The sequence below is a fragment of the Alligator mississippiensis genome, chromosome 1 (genome assembly GCF_030867095.1).
Source record: "Alligator mississippiensis isolate rAllMis1 chromosome 1, rAllMis1, whole genome shotgun sequence".
In the NCBI taxonomy this organism is placed as follows: domain Eukaryota; kingdom Metazoa; phylum Chordata; order Crocodylia; family Alligatoridae; genus Alligator; species Alligator mississippiensis.
Genome location: NC_081824.1, coordinates 138,078,677 through 138,102,634, shown reverse-complemented (window position 1 = coordinate 138,102,634; position 23,958 = coordinate 138,078,677). Strand labels below are relative to the sequence as shown.

Here is a 23,958-nt window from a genome sequence, read left to right as displayed (position 1 = left end):
GTTGCTGCAAGCGAGCTTTGCCAGCCATCTCCCGAGTGAGGCCTCCTTGGGCCACTAGCTGCTGTAACGCTCTCTCTAATCGCAGGATGTAAGCTGAGGCTGTTTCCCCTTTTTGTTGGTATGTCTTATTAAATTCCAGGAACGAAGCCTCAGCTTGCACTGATTTTCCAAAGACACTAGACAGAAGTTCAAGACACTGGAGAACGGAAATGTTGCAGTTTTCCTGCTTACTCATTTGAACCACTTCAAAAGCTGGATCTCGGAGACTCTCCAGCAGCCGCCTCCTCTTCTCCTCTTCCGAGACTGCCCACAAGGCCAAAGTCTCTGTCACATGGGAATGCCAAGCCTCAAAAGTCTCTTCCCCTGGGGGGAGTGGATCCTTCCCTGAAAATATGCGGAGCCTCTTGTAGGCACCCGACTCAGGTGATGGCTGGAGTGCCTCCTTCAGGGCTTTTCCCAGTGCCTTTGCCCACTCTGGATCTGGCGCTCTGGAGCCCACCCCACTCTCACCTGGGGCAGCTGGCACAGGGTCTTCAGCTCCTCTGGAGGGGGGTTCTTCAGTCTCCAGCCTGTCCCTCAGCCCCCTCTCTCTCTCTTGTTCTCCCCCGTGGGAACAACTGCTCCCCCTTTTATCCAAGCCTCTCAGCCAATCCCAGCTCAGGGCCCTTCCCGGGCTTTTGCTAAGGGCTCTCTTTCAAAACTTTGCTGGGGTTACGTCACCCCTCCCACTTCCAGCAGGTCTGCTCCCAAACAGCTTCACTTGCCCTCAGAGCCTACAGTGTCCCCGCTGGGACAATCTCTGTCTCTGCCAGGCAGCTCTTCCCCTTCTGTTCAGGTGGGTCCATTTTTTAAAGGCTGCTACGCTACTGATTGTAATGAGACATATGCACATGGTCAAAATTAAGCATAATTTTAAAAGTGTTGCTGAATAGATAAACTTTAAGTGCTTAAGTGCTTTACTGATATCCAAGCTAGAGCATCTTCTTGCATTACCCTCACCAGTTGTCCTGGCAATTCCACCAGTAATGCCAGCCTCACTATCCCTTTGGTTTCTCCTGCCAGTATCGTTTTTGTGCTTCCCCCATGTAGCTTCTTTGTGCTTAGTAAAACTGAAATATACTTAACAGGTCTCTGCTCTCATTTCATCCAGGTATTCCGAAATGCTCACTTCTAAAAGGTCATGCCAAAAGTATACCTTTACACTTGCATCAGAACGGTTCAATCCATTTGAACCTCTAAGGGGTAGCTATGCTAAAACTGGGGCTCTGAGAACATATCTCTATGTATTCCCTTGATCCTAGGTGTCCTTGTATTCATCTCATTCTCTTTTGCTCATCAAGCCCACCATCAAGGATCCCCACCCCATAACTATTGCTGGAGTGCGACATGTTACCCCTGCGCAGCCCTACTAAAGCCAATAGGTATCTGAACAGGTGAAGCCATTTGGAACACATGAGTAATGACCAGACTGAGGCCTTTTAGCTTCTAAATTGTTTCAGGCTGAGACTTGCCTTCTAAGCATTTTCTGTAAAGCACCTGGCACACAATTTGCCATATAAAATAATAGAAGCATAGTTATTACCCAAGGTCTTTTCTTTCTTATTCTTAATAATCATTATCAGCCCACCCCGATAAGAATGCAAACAACAGTTGTATTGTTGTATGACCTTGCAGACTCCTTGGTGGATTAGCACAAGCAGGAGGCATCTCTGGAATGACAACATAGGCACAAGCTCACCAAAAACAAGGACATGCATTTACTACTGGGGGCAGGTACTAGAGATGCAGGTTATCTCCTCCTGTGGCTCATTCCCAAAAAAACAATTTCCCTTTCCTTTTCCCCAGACAGGAATAATATCCCTTTCTCTGATCTCCTTCTTAGGGTTACTTCCTTAATCAGAACTCCTTCCAGTTGGAAGGAACAATGACATCCTTTATGGGCTCTGTGAGGAGGTGGCATACACAGAGACCCAGCCAGCATAGTAATTCGGTTACTCATTAACTCAGTTACAGTTCCCCTTTTAAAAAAGATGCATCCTTGAGCAAACTATGAAAACACCCAATTGTTACACCAGCCACCACCAGTGTAGCCTTAGGAAGGAAATATCACTTGTCATAACCACAGGTACTGGCTACCACAGGGGTGAATCTACTAACCTTTGTGAAGTATAAGCAGTGCAGGTTGGGCGCTGGCGATCCAAAACTGGTTTCCGTCCTGACCAGCAAAGTCTGGCTTTCACAAGACTGTGACTTTCTTAATTCTAAGAGGTGTCCCATATGGTAAGATATAATAATGGTAACATATGAAGCACTTTCATTGTGTGAGAAATGAGAAAAAAAAACCCTTAGCGTATTATTACTAGTACTACTACTGTCTAAAGGAGAGTGACTTATCCATCAAACTTAGACTTCCTTTTCTGGTTACAAAATGCATTCTTTTCTTGTAATAAATACTGAACATGCAATAAAAACAAATGTAAAAGACAACTTCAGAACTGAACCATGCAGTCACAGGTTTTCAGATGGTAAACTCTATATATTGTCATTCTCTGGCAGTTGCATGCTCATTTTCAGGCACATCAGGGCCAATAGAGTTTGGTATCGTCATGAATGAGATGATAGTAACAGACTGCACTGCGTTCAGAAGTCTCTGGAAATGTCTAATACAGTGTCATTATACTTGCAAGACATGAAGACTGATGCCTATGGAAAAGTGTCCAGTTAGAGTATTTGACTGAAGAAAGGAAAAGAAGGAAACAAATGTTGCGATGTCCATCTAAAGTATCTATATACTGGCCAGACAAGGTTCCTTGGGTGAATTTGATATCTTTTATTAGACCAACCCAAATAGTTGGAGAATAGTTATTAAACAAGCTTTCAGGTTCAAAAACCCTTCGTCAGGCTAAGGAAGTTTCAGCAGTTGGTGTGTGCTCTTCCTGGATGAAATATACTGGCCAGTACTTTCCACAAGACTTCACACTTAACAATCAAAGGCCTTAGTAAAGCCAATGAAGGCCATATACAGGTCCTGATGTTCTTCCCAACATTTTTCTTGGAATGGTCAGGCAACAAAGATCAATTGCCCCACAGGATGAACTGTACATGGCCTCCTCAAATTACCACTGAGGGAAATACCCTGGAGGTAGTCATGCACTTACCTTACCTTAGTAGCTGCATCTCAAGGAGTGAACGTTGACAAGGAAATCCAGCACAGGACACGGTGTGCAAGTACCTCCTTTGGAAAATTGCTTCAGCATGTATTTATTGATTGCAATCTCCAGAAAGACACCAAGGTCCAGGTCTACAATGCATTCATCATCTTTACTTTCCTTTCTGGATGTGAAACATGGATGACCTACCATAATCATCTCAAGATCCTGGAGACCAATGATGCCTCTGGAAAATCCTCCACATCAAATGGGAAGATTGCTGCACAAATGCCAGCATCCTTGCTGAAGCCAATGTTATCAGCACAGAGTTGGTGGTCCTCAAGCATCAACTTCACTGGACCAGACATTGTGTGTGAAAGCCTGACTCTAAGCTCCCAAAATAACTGCACTACTCCCTGCTTAGCTGTGATCTGAGATCTTGTGACAGCCAGAGAAAACACTACAAGGACACATTGAAATCATACTTGAAGAAAATGGACGCCAACATCAAGAGCTGGGAAAAGCTGGCTACTAACCAATACCAATAGCACCACAACCTCAACCAGTGTCAGCCCACCTCAAGGTAAAGCATCTTGCCCCCAAAGCCGAGAAAGGAAAAGGATAAAATCCAAGACAACTGTATACTCCCTCTTGCAGAAAGACCTGAATCTTCTGCAGACAGATCTGTGGCTAAAGATTAGACTCTTAAGTCACCTCAAGACCCATCAATGAACCATAGCAGACATCATCCTTGAATTGAGGGAATGCTGCTGCTACTGAATTTCAGCCAGGCCTGGCATGGGACTTATAAGAAAGCCGAGTTCTACTTCAACCCAAGAAATTTTGGACAAGTCACTTGCGTCCAAAGAGCCTCCCACCCCAAGATGAGTCAGAATTCAGCATTTATATCTCTTTGAGGATTTAGGTCTTAGAAGTCCTCTTTGTTTCTTTTTTTCAAAATGTTGTCTGAATCAGAGCTACCCACCTTTAAAAAATGCTTTAAGATCTTCAGATAAAATAAATGCTACTGAATGAGTGCAAAGGGATAGTGGTGGTCATCAATGTCAGTGATGGCTGTGATGCATGTTGTAAACCACAGGTTGTTTTTTATAGCAGTATTTTAAGTTTCAACTTTGTTGTAGTCTGACATGAAAATCTATTAAAAATTGAGAATATGTATCAGAGATTCCAAGAGGTTCAGAGTACAGAGGTACTTAACTCAGCTTTTGGAGTGCTGACATGTTTTGTAGCAGGCATGCTAATACTTTACTTTCTATAAACTAAAAGAGATTAGTACTTATACACAGTAAATGCATCTCAGAAGACACTTACTTTCATTAACCTACCACTGCAGGGTCCCTCTTGTCACAGGTATAATGCGTACAGTCTTCTTGATGGAGTTTTTGGGATTCTCTACTAAAACAATGTGGTCTAGCTTCTTTCACTTCCTCTCCCCTCCTCAACAAGCAGCAGTTGTTCTCCCCGGCATTAGGGGGAGAACAGGTTAGAATCACAAGACACCACAAAGCGCTATACTATTTGTACTACAAGGAGTCAGATGGGCCCTAGAGGATTGGCACCTGAAGGGGAGAAAGGCCAAGCAGGCACAGGAGTGGTTCTTCCTGCAAGTTTGTCTAAATCTAGGCAAATGAACATAGGCCTCTGTCAAACAGGAGAACTAGGCAGGGGCTGCTACCGTGTTGATTTGAGAGAAGCAGGAGGTTTCCCTGGAGGTAGGTAGAGTAATGCCCAAAGCTTCCTGGTAGCAATCACTCTGAAATCACTCAAATGTTACTTAAAAGAACAGCTGCATAATACATAGCATCTCCAACCATTTTACAGGAGTGACTGCTTTGTCTTCTCCGTACAATTCTTTGCTCACTGAGCAAGAGTTTCAAAGTTTACTGGAGTGGTGCCAGGGTAAAGAACACTGATCTGCCCTAATGCTCATGCTACAGCTACAGGGGGTGAAAGCTATGGCCCACAGGTTGCTTTTGAGCCTATGGGTAGATATTTACTAATACCCAGTGGTATATCAAGCAGAGTTGCCACCCAGGAGACTGGGGGTAGGGGAATGTTCCAAGAGCAGGGGGAGAGGGAACTGGTGCTGAGAGCAGGGGTAGGGGGACAACCTTCTTACCCACACCGGGAACTCTACCGTCCTGGCTGAGCTCCTGCTGCCAGAGCATGTATTCTGCCTACTCCAACTTTTGCTCCTAAAACAGTAGTAGCTGTGGACCATTTTGGAATTCCTGACGTAGGAATGCTGCCGGGGTGCAGACTCTGTGAGGGTAAGGGGCAATTCCAGTGCCCCTCCTAACTTGGTGCCCAGTAGCACCCTCTTGCCCACCCCTAGTTATGCTACTGCCAATGACTGTCCTCAGTCATGCCCTGTCTAATCTTTCAGGCCCAGAGCCTGTGATTTCCCATTGTTCGAACACGTCTGTGAGGATCTAATGGCCACAAAATCTGTTGTTCTACCACAGGGGAATACTTCTATCATAAGGGATATTTCCTTGCATTTTGTGGACACCTATTGGTCTATTCTACTTCTGCTTGACATGAAAGTGTCTGGGCATGGCAGCCATTTTTAATACAACAAAGGTTTGTGTTTGATTTATTAAGCCCTTCTTAAAGAAAGGCCAAGCCGCTATTTATAACCTATTCTTTTACCCAAGTTCGTCATTTATTTTTGTTTCCTAAAACTCACAAAAGTAATTGAATACTCTGCAGAAAGTAAAGATCAAATAAAACAACTTATTGATTCCAACCAGAAGCAGACAAATTACATTGCAAAGACTAGCTAGCTCATTTTTATTTGTATTATTCCATTTGATTAAGGGAAATAATAGCTAGATATGTAGTGAGAAAACTTATTCTGAAAAAAAGATATGGAGGCAGAAATATTCCAGGAAATGGCCAAATTCTTTGGTAGCAGATTATTTTGTCCAAACATTCTAGCTCAATAAAATGTTCCAGCTGTCAACAAAACATTTAGCTCTTTCTTCATAGCATCTTACTAAATTTCAGATTCACCCACCAGTAGTCATGTCGTAAATTTATTTATTTCAGACCATGTGATTGATTACAGCAGAGATATAAATTGGAACACAGAGCAGATATTAACAAGAATGGAACTTGCATAATATACAATATACAAAGAGACAAACAAGGCAATATACAAAGACAAAGGAGGATTGATAGGGATTATTGAGGTTTCACTGAGTTTTAGCACAGGACTACATGCAGTATTTTCCCCATACACTTGACCCCAAATAAGATATGCGCCTTTTTTGTAGGAAGAATGAACAAATTAAAAAAAAAGATGTTTCCCAGAGTCATGTCTGAATTCTGACAGGGGATCCCGACTGCATGGATGAATCCTGACCACCACTGCTCAGGCAAAAGCTTAAGTGTTTAAACTTCTCAGCCACAGGTGAACTTACCAGCTGATACTGCCAAATCTACAGCAGCTGTGCAAGTTAAAAGTGTAGCTCTGCCCCTGGAGAGTGAACTCAGCCCCTTCCCTCCCCAAGGGTGGCAAGGGGAGAAGCACAGCAGCCATTTTACAGTGTTTCCATGCTTCCATTCCAGCACAGAAACCACCTTCCCTGCTGGTTGGCACACCCCCCCCCAGTTTTGGAGAGCTGTTTTTTTGGGAAAAGCCTGCAAGTAAATATGATTTCAGCTTTGTATAATAAAGGTGACATAAAATAGCTAGAAAGGATTCATGCAAACAGAATATAGTTTAATGATATGGACTATGCTCCATATCCCATGAGGTGCAAACCATAGATTCATAGATTGTAAGGCCAGAAGGGACCCTGGAAGATCATCGGGTCCAGCCCCCTGCACCAATCAGGAAAGATAACTGGGGGTCAGGTAACCCCACCAAGATGACTGTCTAGTCTCCTCTTGAAGATTTCCAGGGTAAGCGATTGCACCACCTCTGGAAGGAGCTTATTCCACAGTCTGAACACCCTGCTGTGAAGGAGTTTTTCCTAATGTTGAGCCTGAATCAATCTTCCAAGCGTTTGTGGGCATTACTCCTGGTTTTCCACAAGGGTGCCCTGGTGAACAGTTGCTTACTGAGCCCTTGATGTACTCCCCTAGTGTAGTGGTTAGCTGCTACCAGGTCTCCTCTCAGTCTTCTTTTCCTCAGGCTGAAGAGTCCCAGATCCCCCAGCCTTTCCTCGTATGGCTTGCCTTTTAAGACTCTAATCATACAGGTTGCTCTTTTTTAAAACTCTCTCAAGCTTGTCCACGTCCTTGTTAAAGTGTGGTGCCCAGAAATGGATGCAGTACTCCAGCTGTGGTTGCACTATGCTGAGTAGAGCGGAAGAATCACCTCCTTAGCTTTGCTGGAGATGCATCGATTGATGCATGCCAGAGTATTATTTGCCCTACTAGCTACGGCATCGCACTGCTGGCTTAGATTCATACTGTCATTTATTATTACCCCCAGGTCCTTTTCATTCATGGTGCTGGTCAGTTTGGTGCCACCAAACCTGTAGGTGTGTTGGGGGTTACTCATCCCAAGGTGGAGCACTTTACATTTCTCAATGTTGAACTTCATCAGCCCAACTTGCTAGCCTATCTAGGTCTGCCTGTAACTGTAGCCTATCTTCAAGCGTGACCATGTTTCCCTATAACTTAGTGTCGTCAGCAAACTTGGTCAACGAGCTCTTCACCCCCACATCTAAATCCTTAATAAAGAGGGTGAAAAGTATTGGACCGAGCAACGATGCCTGCGGGACACAGCTGCCCACTTCTCACCAGGATGACACCAATCTGTTCACTAGGACTCTCTGGGTCCTATCCTGCAACCAGTTTTTCACCCACCTGACTGTCTCGGAGTTAAGCCCACAATTCTCCAATTTTCTTGCAAGGACATTGTGGGATACTAGATCAAGGGCCTTTTGGAAGTCAAGGTACACAATGTCAACCTGCTCTCTTGTGTCCAGGTGGTGAGTTACTTGGTCATGGGAGAGATGAGGTTGGTAAGGCAAGACCTGCCCATGACAAAGCCATGTTGGCTGTCATTCAGAATCTTACCTAATGGAGGTGGTGCTTCTATGTAGCACAGCTAAGGCAATCCTAGCGTTAGGTCACTTGCAAATCCCTAAAATTATTTTCACTGGGACTTAATGCAGCCCTCAGCATAGGCTAGAGCAGCTGTAGAAGTTGGTCTAACTTGTGCCAACCCCCTGTTGAGTGCCTATGGACTGCTCTACAGCCTACAATACCCACGTTGTGCTGTGGTCACTTCCACCCTTGTTCTTCAGGGGCAATGTAGACCTGCATAGGCAAGCCCTATGCCTCTCAGATGCTGAAGAAACTTCCTCTGATTTCATTGGATCAGATTTCTAAAAAAGGTATGTAGATACCAAATATGCAGAAAGACATCTGGGATTTTCAACTCATTTAAGCACTTAACTCCCATGGACATCAGCAGATGTTAAAAGCACCGAGGCACTTTTGAACATTCAAATAGATGTTTATATGCATCTATAGAGGACTTAATATCTTTAAAACATAGCTCATTGCAATTCCTTTGGTGTCATTTCAACCCCAGCAAAGCAGAATGTGATCATACTTTAGGATATAAATATTTCAGGCCATGTAAACAGAAATGAGGAGTGCAATTTGTGTATGAAATACTTATGAACTCAGATTACTATGATACATTTTACAGAGGAATAATCATCTATCTTGTAGCTCATAGTAATGAATCAACAAAGATGCCATGTAGCACACCAAGCTTAATAACCCAAGGTTTTATACATAAAGCAAGATAAGAACCAACCACTGAGTTTGTGTCACATGGGAATCAAGGCTTCATTTGAAACAGCATGTGAGAAATAAAGGTTGCAACGCATGGCTTGTCAATTTACAAAGTCAATTAACTATTTTACTGTGACTTTTGGTCCAATACCCTGCCACTATTTAAGCGGCTCTCCTGACAAATACAGAGCAATGCTGTGAAGAGCAACTTGAGTTAGTTAATTTAATGAGTTGCCACTTACAAAAATGCCAACCTTAGATGACATTTTAGAGCACATTGGAGAATTTGACTTGTTCCAGAAGCGCACCTTTTTTATCTTATGCCTCCTTTCAGCTGCCTTCCCTCCTATCTACGTGGGTGTCGTCTTCCTGGGGTTCATCCCTGAACACCGTTGTCTTAGTCCTGGAGTAGCAGAGCTGAGCAGCAAGTGTGGCTGGAGTTTGGAAGAGGAGCTGAATCACACTGTTCCTGAGTGGGGAAACCATGACAAGTCTCTCACTAGTCAGTGCTGGAGATACAACGTGGACTGGAACATGACTGGCCTCAGCTGCATAAACCCATTGGAGAACTTCACCAGCCATACCAGCCAGAGTAGGGTTCCCCTCATGCACTGTGAAGATGGCTGGGTTTACGATTCTTCAGGAACATCTATTGTGACTGAGGTAAGACACACTTCATTTTAAAAATGGGGAGGAATCCCCCAATCGATCTGATTTTATCTATGTTTTTTGCAAAGTACAAAATTCTGCCACATATATTAAGCAGGAAATTCTCATGATGCTGTTAGCAAGCACGATATAAAATAACTGTGTGTCAATACAAATTCAGTACAATCTCAATGCTGAGACTAATATTAGATCTGGATCTGAAACAAAAAGTGAAAATGTTTACTAAAACTTTAGCAAAAAGTTTAGCTTTGGTATTAAGCAATGCACAGTAAGTTGAAATGTATTTCTAAGTACCAAATCCAAACGACCCCTGTACTTATGACTCCCCATCACTATAGTACTTCCTACAATCTTCATTATACTTTTATTCCCAAGATAGGAAAGAACTTTTAACCCTATTTTGCTTACTTGGTCAAGGTCACACAGGAGATATGACAACAGGGAACTGAACGTGGGGATCCCTAGTCCTAGTGATGATTTCCCCTTCCACATCTACATCCCTAAAATAATGCTTCTGTTCAGCACTATTAAGTTAGCTACAAACAATTTTTATACTTTAAATATGATATCTATAGTCATATGAAATTAGTATATAGTAGATTTCATAATTATGAAATATATTTATATATAATATTTCATGTTTTGCCTTGAACCTTTTTTGGGAAGGGTAGCATATAAATTCAATAAAGAAATAATAAATAAAAAGTATGAATCTAGGAAAACATGCTCACTGTTGGTTACTGTTATAGATAGCAATCCCTATTCATACATTACCTATGTTTCTGCAAGGTATTTCAGATACAATTGGTGTTTTCATAATTAGCAGGACAGTATATCAGATCAAATTCCTGCTGCCCTGTCCATAGCCGAGATGGGTCAAAGCGTACCAAGTTCTGCTACTGACCTGCTGTGTGCGACTTAAACAAGTCCCTTAACTGGCAATAGATGAATTTTTATGAATGAGGGAGCTGAGACGTACATGATACAGACCTATTTTTAAAGCAGTCTGAGAGCCATTGCAGAAAAACTCAGGGTGGGATTATGTATTGCTATTAAGGTAAAGCAAATACATTGAAGACATACACAGCAAATTGAAATTGTACCCTAAGTTCTGAAAACAAAATTCAGTGTCATATAGCATGAAGATGACTCAAAATAATACACGGTAGCATCATTCTATATGTGTGTCCTGATCTTCATTCTTTTTTGGTTATCTTTCCTTGGAAGAAACAAAGAGCCAGAAAAGGGGAACAGAAATTATTAGGAACCTGTGAGGAAGGTGAACACAGTCAAGCTATTTTATTTAGAAAGGAAATGAGAAAGAACAAATGTGATGGATAATATAAGACAAAGCACAAGTCTTTTGCACCTTTTATTCCTTCCTTCAGAAAGGAACACTAGGGAAGTCTCTAAGATTAAACATCCCACACATTTAATAAGAATAGATTCATAGATTCATGGAAGGAAAGGAGTTAAACAATTGAGTAAAGCAGTATCTGAGAAACTCAGCCACAGGATAATATTGAACCAAATAGCATGGAAATATGAATAAGATAAAAATTTGAGGCTGGGAAGTAAAAACTAAGGAAACACCCTGCACTTTTTGCTTTTCCCATTTTGCCATCAACTTCAATTAGATGAATAGGAAGCCTGTAACACAGTATTAAATAATTATGATCTTCACCTTTTTTTAATATTTTCCATTGGCCTGTATTAGATGCACCATATCAGCCTAAAGAGAGCACTGATCTGTCCCAGAATGGAAATCCCTGAGAGGCTGTCTCTTAGTAAAGTGGAGAAAAGTTGCAGAGTGTTTTCCATGAAGGCAAAAGTTATGTAAAGTCAGCTGCTGGGCCTTACGCCAGCACTAAAGAGAAGCAGGAGAGCAGTTTCTCAGCTTTTCTCAAGCAGAGCTCATTGTATCACACCTTAGGACTCTATTAAGCAACACATAAACCCATAGTTACTGGCCCATGAATGCCCTTTTCTCTCTGCAGACCTTCCTCTGAGGTTAAAGCTCGGTTCAAGAGCCTGGAGTTTTCAAATGTCTTCTTTTTTAAATGCCATTGAAAACTATATTTGGAACATCACTCAGTTTAAGAAAGCCAGAGTAAACTACAGGGCTAGCCCTGTACAACAGTCTACACACACACACAGACAGGCTTTGGCACGAACCTCTAGATTACATGGCTGCAGCCAGAGAGCATTAAAGCTGTCCAGTGCGTGGCTCCCTAAATCCAACTCTCTCCAACCAAACATGGTTACATATAGGACAATTGTCAGCCAAGCCTGGCCTGCGTCATAGCGCTTGCACAATTTCATGGGGCCAGTTATGAATCAGTGACAAACTTCAAAGTGTGGAGGTTTGAGAAATTAGGATGCTGTTCTAAATTTATGCAGTTTCTGGCAACCCCTTTTCCTTCTGAGCCCCAGTGTAGATAAATAATTTAAAGTCAGGATAGAATTTTTCTGGAATGTTTGCAATAAATTAGCCAAATATGATGGCTGAAAAAGATAGATAAACACATGATTCGGCAAACATGAGCATTAAAAAATATATATATTTCCCATTTCTGGAAAATGTTCCTTTTTTTATGTTGATTTTATTGTCTCACTATTTTTGCCATTTATGAGATGGCACATGTGGATTTAAAGGGGGGTTATTTGCTTTCTGGGAAATGTTCCTACATTTTGTTTTTGGTTGGTTGCTTCCTCTTGGGGTCCCTGGTGTTATAGTATGGACCTTCTCTTTCTTCTAACTGTAATGTGCCTCTTCAGTTTAATTTGGTGTGTGAGGATTCCTGGAAGCTGGACCTCTTTCAGTCGTGTGTGAATGCTGGGTTTTTTGTTGGCTCCATAAGCATCGGCTACATAGCAGACAGGTATGTGTTGAAACATTCCCTTTGTGTGTTATTTGTGGAGGTAGTTGTTTGGATTGTGCTCGTTTCATTTTTGTATAAACAGTAATGACAGAAAGAGCAAACAAATGCACTGAAAACTAATTCAAATGGCCAGAAAGTCAGAAGAAACATTTCTCCAATGGTTGTTTCAAGTGCGGTTATACGTGAATCCATAAAATAACGTCACGGAGTTCCAGTTTTCCACAGTCTCAGCAACTCCAGATTCCAGCTGCTGATTTACAAACAAAAAAGATTTTTCTAACGGCCAGCCTTGCTCAACCAAACCTTTGCCTACGTCATGTTACATTGTGGGACGCAAAAAGACACAAAGAATAGGCTGATTGGAAAAAAAAACCAACCCGCACACGTGTACAAGTGCCCTTAGTGTCTGGGTTGTCTCACTTATATGGTGATAAAACAGCACATAGAATGTGCTATGACATATCATGGCCTTACATGGAAAAAAACAGCAGGAGCTTGCTGAGTGGAAGACAAAGTTTGTGAGAGGAGCCTTGCATCAAACTCCTCAAATCAATCTGTTATCGAAGGATGGATTTTTTTTTTCCTGTGTCCCCATAGTGTGAAGCCATTGGAGGCACACAGCCAACTTTATGGACACCTTTTGCTTCTACTGCTGGTTCCCTGCCCCCCACAACCAAAGGTTCGGTTTCACTGGCACCACATTGCCAAAGGATGGCCATGTCTGCAACTGCCCTGACACTTTGCCTTGTACTCTTCCCTTAAGGCAGCTTCCACAGCTCAGAGGTGGCTCTACAGGAGGTAATACAGCTTACTACCAATGCGCTCAGACAGGTGCCACTGAATGAATAATGCCATTGGCAGATTCATAGATTTCATTGACACTAGGGCTGGAAGGGACCTTGGAAGATCATGAAGTCCAGCCCCCTGCCCCAGAGGCAGGAAGTCAGCAGGGGTCATAGGATCCCAGCAAGATAAGCATCCAGATGTCTCTTGAAGGTGGTGCTCCTTCTCCCAGGACAGACCTGGAGGAGCAGCATCCAAACCCGTTTAGCAATTCCATTGATACACAAAGTAGAGTTAATCAGAAGCTTTTTGACTAAATATTTTTTCTTCTGAAAATGGCCACTTTGCTGAAACTGGAGCCCTTGGGCTCCTATACACGTGCAGGGAGCCTGCTCCAATGTGCTGGAAATCCAACGTAAATTAATATGCTCCAGCAGACTATAGTGTCACATGCATCAGTGTCCCTGCACTGAAAAATGGCAGCGGGGCTCCTTGAACTAAAGTTCTTTCAATGAGCTTTCATTCAAAGCACCCAACTGCCATTTTTCAGCACAGGGATGCTGATGCACATGACTCTTGGGTGCTTTTAATTAGCATGGCTTGCTAATTAAAGCCCTTCCCCCCCATGCCTCTCAGAACACACCTAAAAGTGCCTCTTGTTGTGGAAATGCATTAGCTTCGAGTATACTTTCACTAGGAAGATCATACTGGTCAAAGATGAAATTTCTGGTCAAAACCACATAAAATCCAGAATAACCAAAAGCCACAGCATGCAGGATGTGGGAGACTAAGGTTCAAGTCTCTGCTTGGCTTGATTTGAAGCATAGAGCTTCCTTCTCTTCTTGTGCAAAATATTGAGGCCTTGTCCTATATATCAGAGCATTAACAAGTGTCCAACCTCCTATCCCCTCCCCTTCAAACAAGCAGCTTTTTTTATTTCCTAGAGAGCTCTATTGTGGACCAAAAAGAACCTAGCTAGCTCACCCACGAGGAGTGTTAGCAAAGCAAAATAGTAGTGCAAAACAAATTAAAAAATATATTGTAGTTGCCATATTTGGGACCACTCCAAAAGCGTACCAATTTTTACTTTCTAGAGTGGACTCAGACTAATGCCAGCTAGGGAGAACATTTCTTGGCAGTGAACCAATAGAAAGCATTATCCAGAATTGCATCATTTATTGCAGGACACTGCTCAGTATGCTAATTTAACTACGTGAAACTAATCAATGAAGAGAACAAAAAGTACTTACTGTTCCATCTCATTTCTAATGTGTTCATGTCTCCTCAAGCTCTGTGAACCAATCCTCTCTATTCAGCAGTGCTTAGGCCTCATTTAGGGTAAGGTATGCAGTTTTGGACTCCATGTTTTAAAAGGACGTGGAAAAATTAGAGAGGGTCCAGAGGCAGGTGACAAAACTGATCATAAAGCAGTCAGAAGGAAAGCTGTACAAGGAGAAGTTGAACAAAATAGGTATGTTCAGCTTGTGGATGAGGCACTTAAGAAGGGACATGACAGCAGTCTTCAAATACTTGAAGGGATGCCATAAAAAAAGAGGGATAGCACTTTTTCTTTCTTGCTGCAGAAAATAGGACACAGACCAATGACTTGAAGTTGCAGCAAAGCAAGTTTAGATTGGATAGCAGGAAAAACTTCTTCACTGTTAGAACAGCGAGGCTGTGGAATAGACTGCCTAAGGAAGCTGTGGACTGTATCACTGGCAGGGTTCAAGACAGGGTTGCACAGTCACTGATCAGCAGGGATCCTGGTTTTCCCTGATAAAAATGCAAATTCTCTAATAAAACCCCAAAAATCCATGATTAAAATGACAGGCCACCCAGAGCCCCCCTGGCCCTGTTCGTGCCTCTCCCCACCCACAGCCCCCACAGCCTTGCTGGTGCCTCTCACCCCCCACCCACAGCCCCTGCTCCCCCAGCCCTGCTGGAGGGGCCTCTCAGCTGCCAGGGTTATGGACCCGGGTCCGCAGCCCTCTGCCCCCACTCCCCCCTGCTGCAGGCTCAAGTGGAGAGGTTTCTGCCATTGCGCACACTCCAAGGGGGCAAGGGATAGGGGTGTTCCTGCCTTAGTGCAAGGGCTGGACTACATGATCTCTCTAGGTTGCTTCCAGCCCTACTTCTCTATGATGCTATGATTATCCTAAGTGATCCAGAATGCAGCAAAGGAAAAAGAGATTGCAGAGTTCTAGATGTTTGGGGCTAATGCAAACAACTAGAAGTCTTCAGACGTAAGAACTGGAATGAGTAAAACAACTGTAAATTGGGGGGGGGGGGTAGTATGTTTAAATATTTGTCCTCTACTTGCCAAAAAGTAAAAGGGAAGGAGAAATGTAATTGAGCTTTCCCATGTATGGGATGTCTGCAGTTTGCTCTATATAGAACAACCCTCAAAAGCGATTTGCAGCATAGGCACCAGTGTTAGTTTGTTATCAGTGGGTGCTTTTTCCCCCCTCCCACGCTGAGCTGAGCCCTGTGCCAAGCCCCGCGCAGGCCCAGAAGAAGCAGTGCATTATTTCAACCTGGCTCATCCTACATGGCTCATGGGTGCTGAGTACCTGCTTATTTTTTTCAGTGGGTGGTTGAGTCTCAGAGCACCTATGATTTGGGGTATATGGCTAAAAAGCATAATGTAGTGCTATGTAGAGATACCAGGTCTCAAAACCTTAAGAGACTGGGACCTTTCAGAAAACACAGTGGGAGCAGGGATGTGATAGAAGCATATAAAATATTAAGTGGTGAAGAGAAAGTAGATAGAAATTTCTATGCATCTTTTCTCTCGATACCAGGACCAGGGGCATACAACAAAATTATTAGATAGTAACTCTAATACAAACAAAGGAAAGTTCTTCCCCTTCCTCTCCCACCAGCAAGTAATTAGCTTATGGTATCCACTGTTACAGTATACTGTAGAAGTCAACAATTAAACCAAATACAAAAAGGATGAGAGTGATTCATGCAAGATAGGTCCACCAATGGATATTAAACATGAAAGTAGGGCTGCAACCTCCAAATTAGTGCTTTCTAGACTACCGAATGCTGGAAGGTATAAGGGATAAGACAGATAAAAGTCTGCAGAGACCTCATGTAAAATACTCTTCCCCTCAGCATTACTCCGTGTCACTGAGATACAGTATTGACCTAGATGGACCTATGGTCTGACCCAGAAGGGCATCTCTTATGTTGCTCTTTTGCATACTATAAGTAACACAGCTGCATGAGAGCAGCACCGCATCCATGCTAATTTGTCCTGTTGTGGCTATACAATGTATATACCACATAAAGAGCTCTCTCAGGTATCCTTACTTCGCACTGCATTGTGCCACATAGACACACTCGTAAAAGCTTTATGGCAGGTTTAAAAAAACAACACTTAGGCTCCCTATATACCTCAAACCACTCAGGTAGGGCAGACAGTCTTCCAGCATTGTAACAACTCTTTCTTTTGGAAACATTTGCTTTTGAATGTAAGTGGAGCCATGATAAGAGAAGGAAGAAACACAGTTAAAAAGGACTACAGCTCCATCATGAAATATTTGAGTTGTGTAGATGGAAAAGGTTGAACAAAATGGGGCAAAAAACAATGTTACTAAAAAAGGCCCATAGAATTTTAGAAAAATAGGGTTGGATGGGACCTCAGAAAGTCATCTCTTGCAACCACTCGCTTGAGGCAGGTTCATCCCTCATCCATCCCCGACAAATATTTGTCTAACCTGCATTTAAAGGGTCAACAGGGGATAAGGTTTCCACATCTAGGTAATCTGCTAGATAAGGTTTCCACATCTAACCTATTTCCACATCTAGGTAATCTGTTGCTGGTTTCTCCATCTCCCTCACTAGGTGCATGTCAGTTTGTTCCTTAATAGTTGTGATTTTCTCCCTACATGTCTGTTATCTACTCTTGTATACACCCTTAAGGATATGACCAAGTTTTCACTTTTTGTTAGATCTGTGTCTATGTCATAAGTTTTGAAGACCACACTGTTTAGCCAAATCGATCTCTTACTGCACTTCCTATCCTTTCTTCACATCAGGATAGCTTACTTTTGTGGTTTTAATATGGTATCAAAGGAGCAAGCAGCTTCCTAGGTCCCCTTAACCTGTTAGGTTTGCCTCTCTCAGGATCCTGCCCACCAGTTCTCAAATTAAGTCTATTCATCTGAAGTCCAATTGTTTTATTCTGTTATCCTCCTTTCTTCCTTTGTTTAGGGAACATAAGCCCTCTCATTTCATTATCACTGTCCCCCAAATTGCCTTATTCCTTCTTTAGATTCTCAGTCAATTCCTCCCTACTAAGAGGCTGTGAATCAAAGAGTCTGTCTAAGATTTATACCCAAAAGGTATCTTCAGCAAAACCCAAGAACCTGTGGGATTGTCTGTCCACTGCTGTATTACCCTCCCAGTAGATATCACAGTAATTAAAATCCCTGCATATAAATGCTAAGTCCTATGAATTGAATACTTCAGCTAGTTGTTTGAAAGACAAAACACACATTTCGCCCACCTCCGCCTCTTGATTTGGTGCTTATCAGATAACCACCATGACTTTGTCTTCCTATTTTCCTCTTAGAGGCAGAATTTCAATCAGTCTACCTCCTAGTTTGTTTTAGATCTCAGAATAAGCATACAGACAATTCTCGGGCTTACAACACAACTGGTTCCTGAAAACAGTCAGGTCAAAACGTTGCAACTCGGAGCCAATTTTCTAATAAAAAACAATGTCATAAATGGGGGATGTGTTCCTGAACCAAGGACCGATACCCTATTTTCACCAAAAATACCTCAGAATTTTGTACTCAATCAATTATAGATGAGTAATATAGCTACATTAATGTATTTATATTGCAAATAGCAATCATATTGATTTGGAAGGACTTCTTTGAGGTGACTTTGCTGGACTTTTTGAAAGGCTCTTGGTTGGACTTTTTGAAGGGTTCTTGGCTGGAGTCTTGGCTGCAGGTTTTTCTGGAGTCTTGTCTGCTTTCTTAAAGAAAGTATCCAAGGAAGTTTGGGCAGATATTCTCTGGAGAGATGGCCAATGCAGTGAACTTGTTCGCTGGCATGGCATCACATTGGATCAAGCGTTGTAAAGTTGAAACTGAGGTCATAAAGTTGAAACAGGGTGGCAATTTATAAATGTTGTAAGTGCGAAACATTGTAACTCAAAACATTGTAAGTCGAGGACTGCCTGTACTTGTATATATTTTAATATAGAGAATTTTCTTGCTTATCCTTCTTGAAAGGGTTATCCATACTTATGTTCCAGACTTGAGAACTACTCTACTACATAGGTTAAATAAAAGAAACAGAGATGAATAATGTAGGTCAGACAGCTACCAAAAGATGTCTTCAGAGCCTACTAGCCAGATAATTAAGCAGTGATGGCAAGATGTGAAAACATATATGGGGGAAAAGGAACCTACTAAGAATCTACCAAGACCAATTACACTGTAAAGGGGAAATCTTTGAATTTTTGCATTGGAAGGGACCTCAAAGGTCATCTAACTTAACCACTGCACAAGTGCAGGAATTCTTATTCCTTGCTGGAAAGCAACCCTTTCCCTTATAACAAGAGAATCTGGTAAGCAGAGAAAAGGAATATCCAAAAAAAGGATCCCTGAGCTGTTTCTATGCACTCTGGACCACTTCATCAGTAAAGGAGGGGTAGAAGAAATGGCTGGGTGACACCTTAGAGACTAACTTGTCCAAAGAAGCATGAGCTTTCATATCAGACAAAGTAGGATGTTGTCTACAAGAGCTCAGGTCTCTGAACCTACCAGACTAAGGTGCCACCCTGCCTTACTTTCTGCCTAACTTTAGCTTAGTACGGCTAACTACCTCTGTATTCATAAAAGTGGGGATGAAATTGGCCATCACTCCCTAAGAAGAGTAAAGTTGTTCAGTAGGCCACATTCCCCTGTTTGAATCTGGTAGAAGACAGGGCAATTTGGGGTTAAAGAAGAACATGCCTGAAGCATGCTGTGAACCACTTATACCCACTTGACACAGCGGGTCCTTAGAGTTTATCATCTGCCAGTGTAAATGAGAACACCTCCCATGTCCTGAGATTTAAAATACAGCCCCAGGATCAGCACAGCCACAACTGGCTCCTTTGTAAACCCTCCAACACCCCTAGACCCAGCAGAAAGGTGCGGGCAGCTGTGAAGCCAGCTCCTGGGGCTAACAATGGTTTCTGCATGCATTCTTTCCTGTTTAAAATCCGCTCTTCAAACTGCAGAAGAGAACCATCACTTCTGCCAAACTCTGGTTTCTGTTTTATCTTCTATCAGCCCAACAAGCCATGACTAGCTCGCATGACAGCTGCACATCAGACTGTTTGGATTTTCCCACAAATTAAACAAGAGAATTACTAAAACTAAAAAGGAGGTTGGGTGTCTCCCATTCAAGTTGCCGCATAAACATGTGGGCTTAGGGTAGGGAAGTTAACTAAAACTTGGGGATAAAAAAACTATAGGCCCAACAGGAATCTTTCAGTATTTTCTCTGTAGAAAATGTAAGGAATAATTCCTCAGGAATTCACTTTTTAGATGAGGGCTCCAGCTGTTAAAATACAATGTTAATCCATAACATGAGAAACTTTGCCAAACAAAAGCTAATAATAGTTCTTCTAAATGCAACAAATTCAAAGCATTACTTTTTAACTTGGACTAACCAACATTGTAATTTGCCCTTTATATGACTCAATTCAATTATTTTTTTCTCCTCTGCAGATTTGGGCGTAAACTATGCCTGTTAATTACAATCCTCATAAATTCCATTTCTGGCATTCTCATGGCCTTTGCACCAAGCTATACCTGGATGGTTATCTTCCGTCTGATACAAGGACTGGTCAGCAAAGGGGGATGGTTAACAGGCTACATCCTGAGTAAGACCCATTGCACTTACAGCTTCTGAAAATAAACCAATGGTTCAGCGCAGCGGCTGACAAGCTTTAATAAGTCCGCAGACTGGCACAACCCGGCTCTGGTTTGACACAGACCAAGTGGTTTCATTGCAATCAGTAGCAGGGAGCTTTGCCGGGCATAGCAAAGCTATGGGAACTGAACCATGCTACCACCACTTCCCCCAGCTCCCTCACTCCCCAGCTGCAACATAGCTTCCAGCCAGTAGGGAGCTGCACAAGGGTTGAGCAAGACTGTATCCTCACTGATACCATTTCTACCCACCCTCTCCCCCTCAACCTCCCAGATGTGGTGCAGTTCCCCACCAGCTTGAAGCTGCCACATCCATGGGGGAAGTAGGGTATGGCTGCATGGCTCAGGCACAGACACAAGTACAGGCAAAGCTCTGCAGCTATTCAGGCTCGATCCATGGCTCCTTGGGTTTGAAAGTAGGAGTGAACACATCTGTTTTTATATTGATGAATGTAAGGAATTATGAGCCAAATGGGGAACCTGACATGACATTTTCCTCATGAGTTTCTTCCCAGTCTCAGTTCTCTATGGTTTTCTGAATAATAAGCACATATTAAATCTATATCCAGATACACAGACATGGATTACTTTAAAATAGCAGTGAAGGGACATTAAATTTGTGAAAGCTGAGTATGTAGTCAGCTTGCAGAGATAGGATAGTACAATTCACATTTTAAATCTGAGACTTTTTTTTGTGAAACATATTGCTGCCTCATTTTCCACAGCTTAAAAGAGTTTTGTTTCTTCAAACAGTTTGAGTTGCAAGTGACAATATAACATATTTCCTTTCAACATTACTAAGTTCTTAAATACAATCAATGAATGGGCCAAGACGTCAATGGGTGAAACCCCAGCTCATTGTAGTTAATGGCAAAACTCCCAGGATCTACATGTTGGTTACATCAAGTACAAAGAAATACATATTTCATCATAATCCCTGTAATCTTAAATGGACATGCAATCAATCCTGTTCATTTTCCTGTAGTCTCAAAACACAAACATAATAAAAAAGTCATTCTGAAAAATAAAAATGCATATTCAAACATTAATGATACTGAGAAGCTTCTAACACAAATCCACATACTAGACGTCAACCACACTATACATTTTCCAATTAAAATACATATATGCACATTCACAAGAAATAACTATTACAAGAAGCTCTACCAAAAATCCCCAAATGTTCTACTTAGTTGAAAGTAAATATTTAGATTGTGAAATTGCTATTAAAGTTGTAGCTAGCAACCAGCTATGGAGGACACCAGAACTGTTGTAACATTTCCAAAATCTTCACGTTTGCGAAATATCAAAACAAGATTTTTATGGCTTATCATGACTTACAGTCTCCTTGCACTGAGCTATCTTTGCTCTACATGCAATAATGGCCCTCTTCTCTTTCAAATGGCCCTGTACTGGAAGGGAATGTTTTGGGTTTGGCTTTGTTATAATTAAGTTAATCTATTATTTCAACTATCCCTTACTTGGTCTGGATAACTTCTCGTTGCTCCAGAGATTTACAGACCATTTCCTTTTTAAATGGATCAGTTTCTTTTATAGTTTCATAGTTGGTAGGGTCAGAAGGGACCTGAGCAGATCATCAAGTCCAACCCCTTGCCATGGCAGGAAAGAGCACTGGGGTCAAATGACCCCAGCAAGGACTTCATCCATCCTCCTCTCAAAGACCCCCAGGGTAGGAGCCAGCACCACTTCCCTTGGAAGTTGGTTCCAGATCCTAGCCGCCCTGACTGTGAAGTAGTTCCTACAGATGTCTAGTCTGAATCTACCCTCTGCCAGCTTGTGACCATTATTTCTAGTCACTCCTGGTAGTGCTCGGGGGAACAGGGACTCTCCCAATGCCTGCTGGTCCCCTCTGACTAGTTTGTAAATGGCCACTAGATCCCCCGCTCAGCCTTCTCTTGTGGAGGCTGAACAGGTTCAGGTCCCTTAGCCTCTCCTCCTAGGGCCTGCCCTGCTGCCCCCGATCATGCAAGTGGCCCTCCTCTGGACCCTCTCACATCCCTCCTGAAGTGCGGCGCCCAGAACTGGATGCAGTACTCCAACTGCGGCCTGACCAGTGTTGCATAGAGGGGGAGGATCACCTCCATGGACCTGCTCAAGATGCATCTGTGGATGCATGACAAGGTACGGTTGGCCTTCCTGACTGCTTCCCCACACTGTCAGCCCATGTTCATTTTGGTATCAATAATGACTCCCAGATCCTTTTCTGCCTCTGCACTGATGAGAAGGGAGTTCCCCAGCCTGTAGGTATGCTGCTGGTTCCTCCTCCCTAGGTGCAGCACCTTGCACTTGTCTATCTTGAAATCTGCCCACCCCTGTAACCTGTCTAGGTCTGCTTGCAGCCTGTTCCTCCCTTCTAGCATGCCCACTTCCCCCCACATCTTAGTGTTGTCTGTGAATTTCTGGACATAAGGAAGAATTTCTTTACTGTCTGAGCCCCCAAGGTCTGGAACAGCCTGCCACCGGAGGTGGTTCAAGCGCCTTCATTGAACACCTTCAAGATGAAACTTGATGCTTATCTTGCTGGGATCCTATGACCCCAGCTGACTTCCTGCCCTTTGGGCAGGGGGCTGGACTCGATGATCTTCCGAGGTCCCTTCCAGCCCTAATGTCTATGAAATCTATAAAATTTTAACAGGGTGCTTTCTACCCCCTCGTCCAAGTCATTGATGAAGATGTTGAACAGTGCGAGCCCCAGAACTGAGCCTTGGGGAACCCCACTGCCCACGTCCCTCCAGGTCGAAAATGACCCGTCCACCACCACTCTCTGGGTGCGGCCCTCCAGCCAGTTAGCGACCCATTTGACTGTGTAGGTGTCAATGCCACAGTCCCCTAGTTTTTTTTTATGAGAATGGGGTGAGAGACAGTGTCGAAGGCCTTCCTAAAGTCCAGAAAGACTACATCCACTGCTACCCCTGCATCTAAGGATTTTGTGATTTGGTCATAGAAGGCCACCAGGTTGGTCTGACAGGACCTGCCTCTAATGAACCCATGTTGGTTGCCCCTAAGCATAACCTCCCTTGCTGGCCCCTCGTGGACATATGCCAGGATAATTCCCTCAAAAAGCTTACCCCGGATCGAGGTAAGACTAACTGGCCTGAAGTTCCCTGTGTCATCCTTCCTCCCTTATTTGAAAATGGGAACCACATTGGCGCTTTTCCAGCCCTCTGGCACCACACCAGAGCACCACGAGTGCTCACAAAGCCGTGCCAGGGGTCCCACAATGACCTCTACTAATTCCCTCAGTACTCTGGGGTGGAGGTCATCAGGACCTGCTGTCCCTCCAGAAGTTCCCTGGCTAGGTCCTCTCTGACCCCAGGCCTTGGTGTGCCTCCGCTGGGGTCCTGGTGTGGGGGAAGACCCAGTACCTGCTCAGAAAAATGGAGGCAAAGAAATTGTTAAATAGGTTAGCTTTGCTATCTGGTGCGATGACCAGATTTCCTAGCGTGTCGTGCAAAGGCCCCACGTTCCCCGGTACCTTCTTTTTACCAGCTATGTACTTAAAAAAAGGACTTCTTGTTGTCCTTGATCCAGGTAGCTAGTCCCAGTTCCACCTCTGCCTTGGCCTTCCTGACCGCCCCCCTGCAGCCCCGAGCAACCGAGGTATACTCCTCCCTGGTGATGACCCCTCCCCTCCATTGGGTGTACGCCTCCTTCTTAGCTAGGAGACGTTCCTGTATGCTTTTGGTGAGCCATGGGGGCTTTTGCACCCCCTTGCTCCTTTTG

The 23,958-nt window shown here is 43.2% G+C and overlaps 1 protein-coding gene across 1 annotated transcript in view; it reads left to right on the top strand.

Annotated features, from left to right (window-relative positions):
- The first annotated feature begins 9,116 nt into the window (after positions 1 to 9,116).
- Positions 9,117 to 23,958, top strand: part of SLC22A2 (solute carrier family 22 member 2) — a 27,464-nt gene continuing 12,622 nt past the window's right edge. Inside the window, exons 1-3 of the mRNA XM_006273280.3 lie at positions 9,117 to 9,596; positions 12,381 to 12,484; positions 20,011 to 20,165. Of these exons, the coding sequence (XP_006273342.1) occupies positions 9,180 to 9,596; positions 12,381 to 12,484; positions 20,011 to 20,165 (676 nt within the window). The 5' untranslated portion in view covers positions 9,117 to 9,179. The remainder of the gene's footprint in view (positions 9,597 to 12,380; positions 12,485 to 20,010; positions 20,166 to 23,958) is intronic.